Source organism: Elgaria multicarinata, chromosome 16, assembly GCF_023053635.1.
Source record: "Elgaria multicarinata webbii isolate HBS135686 ecotype San Diego chromosome 16, rElgMul1.1.pri, whole genome shotgun sequence".
Taxonomy (NCBI): Eukaryota; Metazoa; Chordata; class Lepidosauria; order Squamata; family Anguidae; genus Elgaria; species Elgaria multicarinata.
The window spans coordinates 30,116,043-30,128,434 of NC_086186.1; the positions used below are offsets into that span (position 1 = coordinate 30,116,043).

At 56.1% G+C, this 12,392-nt stretch overlaps 1 protein-coding gene across 9 annotated transcripts in view; it reads right to left on the reverse strand.

Annotated features, from left to right (window-relative positions):
* The window catches only part of TLE3 (TLE family member 3, transcriptional corepressor), a 49,855-nt gene extending 41,214 nt beyond the window's left edge, over positions 1-8,641 (reverse strand). For 4 of the 9 annotated variants that reach the window (XM_063142634.1, XM_063142630.1, XM_063142626.1 and 1 more), the window contains exons 1-4: positions 8,519-8,641; positions 7,640-7,740; positions 6,330-6,393; positions 3,299-3,343 (exon numbers count right to left, since the gene is read on the reverse strand). In XM_063142634.1, coding sequence (XP_062998704.1) covers positions 3,299-3,343; positions 6,330-6,393; positions 7,640-7,740; positions 8,519-8,542 — 234 coding nt within the window. In that variant the 5' untranslated portion in view covers positions 8,543-8,641. The remainder of the gene's footprint in view (positions 1-3,298; positions 3,344-6,329; positions 6,394-7,639; positions 7,741-8,518) is intronic. The other 5 variants (XM_063142636.1, XM_063142629.1, XM_063142628.1 and 2 more) reach the window with 2 other exon arrangements.
* Positions 8,642-12,392: the final 3,751 nt, after the last annotated feature.

Here is a 12,392-nt window from a genome sequence, read left to right on the forward strand (position 1 = left end):
CTGCATAAGGTGGTTAATACAAGTTTGGACTGTCGTTCTATCGGTACAAAAACAAGTATAACGTTTGGAAATGTTCAGAACCGTTAAATATTTCTAATGTGTTCAACAACTATTCAGAGTTTCAAACTGCATGTTAAAAGGAAAACAAACAGATTGGATGAAGCTTTGTTTTTAGCAGTCTCTGAACCTCTAAAACAGCCTTCCTCAAGCTGGGGCGCTCCAGATGTGTTGGACTGCATCTCCCAGAATGCCCCAGCCAGCTGGCTGGGGCATTCTGGGAGTTGTAGTCCAACACATCTGGAGCGCCCCAGCATGAGGAAGGCTGCTCTAAAATGTCCCCCCCTTTCCCCTCTCTCCCCTGCATCTGAACACACACCCAACACAGACATCCTGCCTGGCTACAAACTGGGTTCCAAGAAGCCCCACTTCAGGCCAAGGCATCCCCTGGCTGCCCGCCTCCCTCTCCCCTCTGCCATCACCCCAGACAGTCGCCTTCAAGTCGCATCAAATCCCCCAAAGCCAAAGGCACCAAACAGTCTTCTCAGACGAATGGGGGGGGGTGTGAAGGCTGGAGAGAGAGGCACCCTTGGCCGTGCACCGCGTGCATTCTTGAGCTCGACCAATCCCAATGCAGCCCTCAGGAAGAGGCAAGCCAAAGCAAAGACAAATGAGAGGATCAGGTTTTACTCTCCCTGCAATCAAGGATGCTCATTTTATTTCATTTAATAAGCCTTAAAAATGCTCACTCTCTGAAAAATAGAAAGCCAATGCACTCAAGCCTCTGCAAAGCTGCCTACCGGGCTCCCAGATACAAATCTACAACTCCTGTAATTATCAGCAAGGGATCCGAGATCACATCAAAGGGAGCCGCTGCCTTCCAAAGAAACCCAGTCAGAGAGGTTTGCTTAAATCAGAAGTGGGGGGGAGAGATAATGCTCTCCGCCCCCCCCTTCCCCCTAACCAAATTGCCAAGTTCGAAGAGTCTCTCTTTTGTATTTTCTCTACAACAGGCCCTTCCAGCTACCCAAGGCACTAAGCTGTAGCAGCTAATTTACAACTCAGATATAAACCAGCAAATGAAAACAGGCCATTAAATCAAATTATAGAGCCCATTTGGCTGTGAGGATACAGCTTTGTTCTGGAGGAGGAGAGCAACAAAGGCCCAGCACTGGGCATGAAAGAGGGGGCATTTCACATGACCAAAAGACTTAATTCTTATGCATGGTGCGATGGCTTGGGGGATTATTTATGGAGACCACGGTGGAGTCAGTACAAACTGAAGGGAAATTATTCTGTCTTGATAAATGCATCTACACACCTTCTTGAGGGGGGGGGGGGTGAATCTTCACTTTCCCTTCTGTTTAATAAGGTTGGTTCATGTGACAGCAGCTCAAATGGGGGGAGATCTCCCCTTGCAATATTACAGTTTCCATCGCAAAGGTAAGTTTTTGCAAAGGGCCTTGTGGAGAATCAATCCCTTTTTTAAAAAACAGCAAGACGACAACGCAGCTCATCAGGTCTGATCTCAATCGCGGAGTTCCTTGAAGTTTCACCGTCATGCGCCTTAAGCCGCAGGCTCCTTAGACTTTCAGCTTATCAAGGAAGCAAATCGCATTCTCAAACAGCTCTGCTTGTTTTGCCTTTGGGGTGAGGGAGCCATTAGAGTAAGACAGAAGTTGCCTCTTCACCAGACAAACAGATGGCGTTGCAACAGTCATTAGATGCTATCACCCTGGGAGAGAGCAGGGAAGAGAGTTAACTCTTCACCAGCTTCTCCTGGGAAAGGAAAGGCAGCTCATTAGGGTCCAAATGGATGGCCTGGTTTTGATACGAAAGAGGAAGAGCACAGGGCCTGGCAGAGATGGAACAAAATATTTGACACACCTCCCCTGCAGGGCGCCAAACGTGTTCCAAATGTCCAATCACACAAGTAAATATAAAATCTCTGGCAGTTCCTGTCCACTCCTGGTTGCCCACCTGTCTTCTCTTGACCATCCCCTCTCGAAGAAACAAGACAGGAAGTATTACATAATAAAGGCGCACCACGGACTACATGCAGGAGCACTTTTCAATCACCACTAATAAACTGTGTGTCCTTCCAAGCATAAAAAGTGAACTTCCGGGGGGGGGGGGGGGCAGGGAAAAGCAAAATGCCCCCTGCCACTTCACTTTTTAGAAATTAAAGGTTGCCCTTGCCTCCCTCCACTGAGAACATCCCCCCTCCCCATTTCTAAAGAATTCTGGCAGTGCTACCATAAGGCACCAGTCAAATATTTTCAAAGCATTCCATTAACTTCATTAAAGCAAACAATACCTTAAACATCAAAAGGCTCGATACTTCTCCTAATTACTTAACTACTATTATGAAACAATAACATTAACTCTAGAAAACTGTACCAAATTATTCTAACTTTAAGCAATGTTCAATAAGGTTTCTAAGGTGACTGGTTCAATTAACTTTCTTCTCTGGCTTTTACCCTAGAACACCAGGGCTACTCAACAGTTGCTATTTAACTTATTTATTTAAATGAAACAAAAAAAGAAATAAAGTAAATTAACAGTAACTTTAAAAAAAAACCTTTAAAGTCTTCTGCCCTAAGTAGGCAACTGGCCAATATTCCCAGCATTAGGGGCTTCAATTGTCTGTGATAAAATAACTAGCAGTCAAGTGACGATATCAGTGCAGTCCATTGACCAGCATGCACCCCTACCCCAAACATGGATAATATTATGTTGGTACCCCAATGCCTAAGCACACCCACTTGGCATGTTCCTAGAAGCCAGCGGCTAGATGCACCTGGGATTTTTCCAGTAATAAAAACCAAGTCATGAGCCAGAGACAGTGTTGCAGAAGAGGAAAGTGGAGCTTGCCTGGAGAAATGGAAGGATCCCCGGCCACGAAAGACATAGGACAACAGGGGACAATTGGATTGGGCAAAGAGAATAATACTGCTCTGGTAAAAAGTAGTGACCACCAAACTCAAGGGTCAATGTCCACTGCCCCCAAAGCTAAGTGCTGCCAGAGTGAGGTTAAAAGAAAATAATAACTGAAATGGAGCTATTTACATTGTCAAACAAACTCCGCTGCCCTGTGGGTCTTTAAGCATCCATAAGTCATTCTGAATTCAGCACAGGGGGGGGGGGGGGAATGTCTGGTGCGTCCCAGACTCTCACAGAAATCTCCCTGGCAACCAACCGCTTCATGTTATCTATTAGAGCCAATTCTCTAAGCCCCATTTTTGGAGCAGCCAGAAAGGAAGGAGACACAGACACACGTATTCTAATCAAAGTCACTCACCTGCTTGTGCATTTCGATGTTTAAACCGTAAGACATTTCGTAGTACTGGGGAGAAAAAGCAGGGAAAAGCTCTTCATTAAGCAAGCAAGGAATATTTGGAGGCAACAAGAAGAACACCAATCTCCATCTCCCCCCCCCCCCACGGTGTCTGATCTCAAAAGTTCATGCCGACAAAACCTGGCTTCGTTATAACTTCACAGTAGCCAAAGAAACTGCAGTCAGTCTCAGAAGCCACAGAGTGTCTGCCCTGCCCTGCTTCACAGACATTTAGCAACACGGCAATACTCTGAAATTCCTGCCTTGTCTCCCAAAGCTACTTAGGATAGACATGACCTGAGTGCGCCCTGCTGCCTCTGGCTCCTGAACGTACAGCAGCCCATACCGACTCTTGGAAACGTCTTGAGCAGCTCTGTTATGCATCACATCCAACCCCACAGCTCAGGGCTGTAACACACTGAGCAGACACAGCCTCGACAGATGTGCTAGACGGACGGACAAGACAGAACACGACTCGCGCCCTGCAGTGGCCAAGAGCACGCCCCCGGAGCTGGAGGGGGCACCAAGCCCCTCAGCCAGGACTCCACAGGGCAGCTGGAGACAGGCCACAGCCCCCCATCATCTGCCACAGGAGGAGGGAGACGACGATTGACCTGCCTCCTCACGCTGTGGTGGGGATTACCACGCCCGGGGAAATGGCCTCAAACACGTCAAGCTGCATTATTGTTGCTGTGGCAAGTATGTCTGCTCTCTGCGCACTGCTCAGGCGTACAAGGGAGGTTAGACTGGCTGCACATGATGCAGAGCGCAAACCTTCGATATATAAGCAAGCGGAGGGCCCGGTTCGTTGCTGGCAGTCCCGTCTATAATAGGGCATGCCCAAGCCAAGACATCCAAAAGAGCACTCGGAGGCCTCATTCTTACTTGAGGCGATTATCCGGGGCATGGGCTAAACCATTTACAGTACAGATGCGGGGGGAGGGGGCTCACAGGTTGGGACGCTGCGCAACACAAAACCCCTCCACCAAGGCTAAGCCAGAACCTGCTCTCTGTCATGCTCTTTTTTTCTATGCGGGAGGAACGATTTCTTTTTATTTATTATTATTATTATGAAGGCGTATTCCCTCTCCCCACCCCCCACCACATGCAGTCTAAGAGAGCCAGGTTGTTCCTGAATCCAAACCCAGGCCGCCCCTGCAGCCCTGGGTGGCAAACCCAAGGAGAGGGAGCTTAGAGCAGCCTTCCTCAACCTGGGGCGCTCCAGATGTGTTGGACTGCATCTCCCAGAATGCCCCAGCCAGCTGGGGCATTCTGGGAGATGCAGTCCAACACATCTGGAGCGCCCCAGGTTGAGGAAGGCTGCCTTAGAGGAATTCAGGAGAAGCAGTGAACTGCATACCCCACCTGAACCCTCTCTAGCCACCAGCAGTGACCTCCAAAAGGGTCTACAAAAATTGGGGGCACAAACAGCGCAGTGCCTTCTCCACAGGTTTGGCCTTATAATAAGGCAACCCCCCTCCCAAACTCCCCATCTTGGCTACCCTCAGGCCCAACTCAAATATCTGGGCAGCACAAGGGCAACAGAGATGATTATGCCCTGCTGCAGCCAGGAGGAGCCAACATAACATCCCCTGTCCTGCACAAAGAGTGGCTAAACCCATCTAGGCGTTGCGCACCTGACCTTTCTCTAAGCCGCTCTCTCTGAGCCAGGACCACCAGAGCCATTAACCTCTGCCCAGAGCAGTTACCCAGCGGCCACAACCACAAGGATTATTAGCAGCAGCGGTGCCTGCTGTGGTGATGCAAGGGAAAGGCCTTCCCTGAGCAAAGGCAACTGACCACATACCACAGTGATTAAGCATTTACACAACCACCGGGACTTAATTCCCACCGGTGACGCTAGATGCTACACCAGGGCACCCGGCCAAGCCAGGCTCCCAGCCAAGCCAGGCCCATTTCTTGTGCTGTAATTTTTCTGGGAGACTCCCAAGAAAGAGAAGCGTAGCCCAAGCTTGCACCCAACAAGGGCTTTGTAAAAAGAAAGAGAACTTGCAGCTTATAAACACAGCGGCTGTTCACTTCTGTGCACATGGAAGCAGTGGACATTTTTCCAGATGTAGAAAACTCTGACCATATTGGCAGCTTGTCGAGGTGGAGAACAGAAAGGGCTCTGAACTTCAGAAAGCCCAAAGGACATGGTGGGATAAAATCCTATGCGGCAGGGTCTTGATATTTACTGTTTACTCTGTACAGCACCATGTACATCGATGGTGCTATATAAATAAATAATAATAATAATAAAGGGGGCATCCAGGCAGGTGCATGAAGGCATTTATCTGCACCCACCTGAGCACACAGGAATTGAGAGAAGGAAGTGGGTTGCTAAGCGGTTACGGCAGAAAGTCTTAAAATACAATTCAACAGAACTCCCCCTGCCCCCCCCCCCACACAAGCCCTTTAATCTGGTCCTAACTAGAAGCATCAACTCGGACAGCACCAACTTCGCACACGCCCATCTTGCAACAAGTTTTCAAACTGCACAATCGCGAAAGCTTCTCCCAGGCTGTCAGGATTTTGAACCTTGGTTAGTAATAACCAAAGCTCAAGGGTCACCCAACCTGGCCTCGAGGACTAAGTTGGCGAGAGGAGAATTTTCAGCACCACCCAAGCGTGGTAACTTTATTCCCTTAGAATGAGGACACTCAAATGACAGAGCTAGAAAGATCAGAGGAGAATTGCAACTGCTGGCAGGCAACTGCAGGCACATCCATGCAAATTGGGCACATGAGACACAGAAATGCGCCACAGGCTTTCAAAGTTCACAAGATGTCTCCACAGCGGCTGAACAAGCTCCCCAATTACAGGCGGGCAGGCAAGCAGGCAGGCAGGCAGGCAGGGCCCCCATCCCTGCAGCTCACTCCATTACTCTGCCCCCTCCCTCCAAAGCAAAGTCTGCCCCCACCCCCGAGGCTCCTTTGCATCCTAATGCTACAGGCCCAGGTCCCACCCAAATGGTGACTATCAGGAATCTTACCATCACGTAGTGACGCTGCATTTCTGTCTTTTCGCTTGCAAGCTTATCATACTCCACTTTAAGACTAAAAAGAAAGAAAGGATGAGTATGTCATGTTTCACATGTCCCAGATGCACATACATGGCTAATTAGTGATTAGATATGGGGTGTGTGTGTGAATGTGCCTGAAAGTCAAATGTTTTGACCCAGGAGCCTCTCCTTCCCCCCCCTTAATTCCACATGCGCATAGACTACATGCATCAATGAAAAGAGGAAGGCATTCTGTACATGCTCAAAGGCATTTAATCCTTCATACAGATGAGCCCTGGGATTCAAAACGAGTTCAGAGGCTAAGTGCGCCTGAAAGGGTGGCCTAATGAAGCTTAGCTCACATTAAATCTTTGTGATGAAAGAAAAGACACATTTGCTAGATTGTCAAAAACATGCAAAATGTCACCCAAAATTCTGCAGATTCTGAATCACATCCTGCCAATACAGCCAAACAAGGGATCTGTTTATTAAGTAAAGATTTGGAATATTTGTTTTTAAAAATCATTATCTATTCTCCATGAAGAGGCAAGCCCTTACTGACATATGATTCACAATGTGAATATTTGAAACGATGTGCTGGGGCGGGGGGGGGGGGGAGAGGGTGTTCTGTAGTGTAGTAAAAAAACCTCTTGGAAGGTTCCATTAAAGAGCCTCCAAATTTGACCTGCCTGGAAAAACTTCTAGTTATGTTAGTGAGGTAAAAGCAAGAGAGTTGAACTGGTGGTTGTGAGGACACAGAATTCCCGGCCTTTGGATTCTAGAAAACCCTACTAAAATGCCCAGAAGTTGTGTAGGTTATAATCCCTAGCCCTAAGGCAGCAGGACAACTTTGTGCATTTATTATCGGCGTGAAGCACACAGCACTTGGCTCATCTACTGAAGTTTCAATCCCAAGCACATTTACCGAAAGGTAAACCCTTAACATGCCCCTTAGGGCCTTGCTTACAATCTGAACAGGTTAGCAAAGGAGCCTGTGTGTGTGTAGCGGGGGACACATTCAAAGGGAGGGGGGGAAAGGTGTCTTTTCCCTTATGGAAGAGCTGCTAAACAAGAGACAGTTTGAAGGGAAATAAGGGCACCCCCAGCAGAAGGTACTAAAAAAAATCCTTTCTGGAGAGCCCAGTCTTGGGCTGGGGAGCTCCAAACTGGCAACGGGGAAGAGAGGAGCCCCCACCCCTGACTGCTAAAGGCTCTTGGCAGCTTTGCTCCATGTACCCTACGGACCGTGCAGTGGCCCACCTTCACGGATCTGTAGAAGGGAAGGAGCAAGAGAGGCTTACCTGTGGTACTGAGCCTGCAGAAACTGGAACTCGTCCTTAATCCTGTCGCAGGACTCTGCAACCGTGAATTTGAAGCCTGGCTGGCCAGGCTGGTGAGGTGCCTGTGAAAGCCCCAAAGAAAATGTGGTTACTGAGAAGCCCTCTGGGTCGGTAGCCAGGAACCCTCCCCGCCCCCCAAACTCCCACGGCTGGGCCCTCCCTCCCTCCCTCCCTCCCTCCCTCCCACAGAAACAGGGGACTGACATAGGCGGAATGAAGGCCAGTCGGCCCCAGCAGAGCGGAGAGACACAGAGGCTTTTGACAACATAAAAAGGGGAACACAGACCATCAACTCCACCTCTACTCCGGCTGTCTCACAGAGCCCCCCACCCGCCAAAGCGCCTTCATCACAACAATGTATTGGGGGGGTGTTGCACAATCCTCAGCCCCCTTTTCCTCTCCAGGGGCCACTCATCAAAAGGAGGAAAGGGGGGGCGCACAATTAACTAGTTCAGATAGAACACAAAAAAGCCACACGCGCCCCTCCTATAAAGTTTTTGTTAAAAGGTATAAACTCCTGGGCAAAATCAAGCAACAGAATGAGTCGTCCGTACACCTCCTCCCCCCCGCCCAGGCAAGCCAGTTCTCCCCCCCTCCCCAAACAGGCAGCTTACTTGACTGGAGAACCGCCCCAAGGGAAGGGGCTGCGGGAGGGGGTAACGCCGAAGCCCTCGCCAAAAGGGGTCCCGGGAGCAAAGGCCACCAGGCGCACTGAGCGGCGCGCTTCCCTTTCCACGCGCCCTTCCTTCCCCGACCGCTTCTCTTCCGCCACGCCGGATCCAAGGCCCGCGAGGGTCCCCGCCACACACCCGCCGCCTCCGCGAGCCGCGAGCCACTCACCGGGTGCCGCCCTTGGGGATACATGGCCGGCCCCGCCGCGACCGGAGCGAGGCAGGCGGGCGTCCTCCTCCTCCTCCGCCGCCGGGACAAAGGAGGCGAGCCAAGGCGCTTCAGCAACAGCCGCCGCCGCCGCCGCCGCCGGGAGCCTGGCGCGCCTCCTCCGGGCGCAGCGGCAGTAGCAGCAGGAGCGGCCGGGCTCCTCCCGGGTGGCGGGCGGCGGGCAAGATGGAGCCGCCGCTGCCGGGCATCCTACCCCCGCGGGCTCTAGGAAGGGCCCCCAGGCCCGGGCTCAGTCCCCGCCGGCCAGCAAAGCCGCAGAGAAGCGCAGCCCACCGGCGTCCTGCGGCTTACACGCCCGCACGCTCCGCTTCCTCTTGATCCGGCTCGGCTCCGACGGCGACCGCTGTGCACATCCAAGGGAAACGCTGGGCACGGCGGGGGGGGGTGTCCCTTCCCCGATGCAGCTGCCTTCTGCCCTGCCCTGCCCTCCCCACGGCCGCTCCGCAGCTGGTCTGATCCGGGGGGGCCGCTGCGATCTCCGCGGGAGCCGGGAAAACCAGAAAAACAAAGCCGAGGGCAGCAGGCGGAGGGTGGCCCTCCTGCGCGGTAACTCCACCGAGGCGGCGGCTCCTGCAGGGCCAGGGGCGAGCGAAGGGGTCTTCCCACGGTCCTCGTCGTCCCAAGGGAAGGGCCGGATCCAGACGGGGTCCAAGGAGCCCGAGTCGGCGCCGCCGCCGCCGCCGCGGACCCTTCCCCCACCCCGCGCCGCTCCTCCGGGCGTCGCTTCTTCACACGAGTTAAAATCCTGGAAGGCGCCGGCAAAAGCCAGGGAAGCCCCGCCGAGGCACCCCCCCCCTCGCCGCCGCCGCTCCTCCCGGTCTCCCCGCTTCCTCCTCGTCCTGCTCCTGCTCGCGGTCAGCCTCTCCGGCACGGCCTCGCGACGCCACCCACAGAAGGCGAAGAAGCCGCCGCCGCCGCCGCGCTCCAGCCAAGGGAGGGCCGAGAAGTGGAAGCAGCGAAGGGGGAAGCGGCCAGCCAGGAAGAAAGAGAGGAAGAAAGGGAGCCAGGCGGGCGGGGCGGGGGCAGGCGGCCGCGTCTTCGCAGCTCTGCGCCAATGGCAGCGCGAGGCGCCCACGTGGGGGCCCGAGCCGCGGGCGAGCTGATTGGAGGGCTGGCCGAGAGGGGGCGGGGCACGGAAGGCAGGCAGGAAACGTCCCGCTGCCACCTGGCGTCCGAAAGGGGCGAGGGCGGCCGAGCCCGCGGGAAGGCCCCGGCGGAGCGCGCGCGCGCGCGCGCGAGAGAGAGAGAGAGAGAGAGAGAGAGAGCCCCCCCCCACGGGAAGGGGGCTTGGGCCGCTGGCTGCCCTGGCGCGAGACTGCCGCGCAGGGACCGCCGGGCGGGAGGGCAAAAGCCTCAGCCGCGGAGGCCTGCGGAGGAGAGGGCTCCCCCGCCGCCGACGCGCCTCTGTCCCCTGGTCTCCCGGGCGTCCGCCTCTCGGGGTCCCTGCTTTAGCGACGCGGTGCGGCTGCTGCCTGGCAGCCCGGCCGGGGAGAGGTGGACGGGAGGCCTGGAAGAGGAGGGCGCGCGCGGGGCATACGCGTCGGGGAATTTAACGGGGGGCAGACAGGCTGGCTGGCGCTTCCACACGACTCCACGTTCACGGTGTCGCACTCTCAACGGCAGCTTTAGGGTGCCCGGCACACGCGGGTCCCAGACACGCAGGCGACTAGCCCGCTCCCTGAGCGCCGTTTGTTGATGTTTCTACGCCGCCCATCCGCCGAAGCTCTCCGGGCGGCTCACCAAACCCGTCCCGTGCAGGGCTCCGCGGGAAGGCCTGCCGAGGCCTTGGGGGGCAACGGAAGCGCCAGCGTCGCCACAAACAGCAGCCGGGGCGACTTCTGCAGCGCCCTTCGAGCCACGTTTACTCGGGAGTAAGGCCTGGCCTTTCCCGGCAAGCCCCCTTGGGATCTGCGATTCCGATTGCCCAAGTGGGAAGCGGAGGCGCCCGCGAAGGGTCCCAGCAGCAGCAGCAGCCGTCGGTGCTCGGCCCCGCGCCTGCCTCCCGCGTGAGAGGAGGCCCCTCGGCCAGCGCCTCTTCATGGCCCGGCCCGGCCCCAAGCGCTCAGGGCGCTGCTGCAGCCCGTGTGAACGAGAGCCGTTCCTCCTAATCTCATTAGATCTGCAACGCAGCCCCAATTAGAAGCTATAAAACAAGCAGAATCGCTTTTGTCACTTTAATGTTTTCACTTCGGAAGATTTAGGGCCGATAAAATGGTTGGCAGGAGAAAAAGGGGAGGACGAACTCGAGAGGGGAAGAGCCCGGCCGGGGAGAGGGGGGATTCCGGGGGCGCTTCTCCCCCTGCCCGCCTTTGATGTCGCCGGCGGCCGGGCCGCGGGGGGAGGGAGTGAGGGGCGCCCTGCCCCGCGCACCCCTTCCCCCCCCCCCAGCGCCCGCTGTTCTCTCCCTTTTCTGAAAAGTGTCTCAGCAGCTTTGCGGGAGAACAAGGCTAATTTCATTAAAGTTACACACACGGCTGCACCGATTTCCATTTCATTGCTTTCGCCCCGCCGCACGAAGCCCCCTTCAGGCAGGCCTCGGCGCGTTTGCCGAGCCCCACGCTGGCCGCCGCCGCCTTCCTCCGGGCTGAAGCGGGCGGGGCCTAATGCTGCGCTGCCGCCCAATGCTGGATCCCGCGCAGCTGCGCGCCGACGGGAGGGAGCCCGCGGCCTTGGCCGCCTGGGATGGGGACGGGGCTGCCGGGAAAACGGCTTCAAAGGCAAGATGCAGCTCAGGGCGGGGACGAGGCCCCAGGGCACCTGCCGCCATCCTCAGGGTGCTCCCCGGCGTGGCTCGGGCAGCGCTGCTTCCTCGGCCCCTGGGCGAACCAGCCACGGCTCTGCCCGGGCGCATGAGAGCATGGAAGCGGCCTTAGGCGGGGTCGGCCCCTTGGTCCACCTGGCTCAGTGTTGCCGACACTGACTGGCAGCAGCTCTCTTCGCCGGGAGACGCCAGGACCGAGCCGGGGCCCTTCTGCGTGCTGAGCAGGGGCTCTATCACACTGCCTCCTCTCCCCCCCCCCCCGGCATTGCACCCGTACGGCGGCACTACCGGGACCCTGCGCGGGTTGGCTTCACGTGTTTATTGGTGACGCTTCTATGCCACTCAGGACAACTGGGCGCTCTAGAGCTTGGAGCGGAGACCCCGGGCCGGGAGCCCTTCGCACGCGGCGAACTTCCGCGGGCCGAGACAAAGGGCCGCGTTCGCACGTGAACGGGGAGGGGGCGGAGTGGGGGGCGAGGGCGCGGCCCTTCCCCCGGCTCCAGGCCCCTCCTCGGCAGCACCTATTAAGCACAAAATGGCTCCCCCGGCCGACGTCACGAGGCCAGGCCCCGCCCCGCCCGCCACCTGCCCCACGTGGGGCCTGAGAGGGCGGGGGAAGCAGCCGCACGCGCTGAGGCCGTGAGGGGGAGGAGAGGCGCGCCCGGCCAATCAGGGGCGAGCGGGCCGCTGCCTCGGCGCCCATTGGTCGGCGCGCCGCCGGCTGCCACTCCAGCTCGGGCGCTGTCCGTCAAAGCCACGCGGGGCCGCCGGAGCCGCGCGCTGACAAATAGGTTGCTTTTCTCCGACTGGCGCTGGCGGAGCCCGCTTGGAAAGGGCTGCTTAATTAGCTTTGAATGGCTTCTCCTTCCAGCTCAAACAATCTGTCACTACCATGTGGTAGAAAGGAGCCGTGCATTAAAGGGGGAGCGGGGCGGAGCGGGGGGGGAGGAGAGAGGGGGGAGCAGCAGCAAAGGGGGGGCTAAATATCAATTTGATTTTACGTATCGAAAGGGAACTTCTCTCTCTCCCTCTCCTTCCTTTTCTTTTTTCACG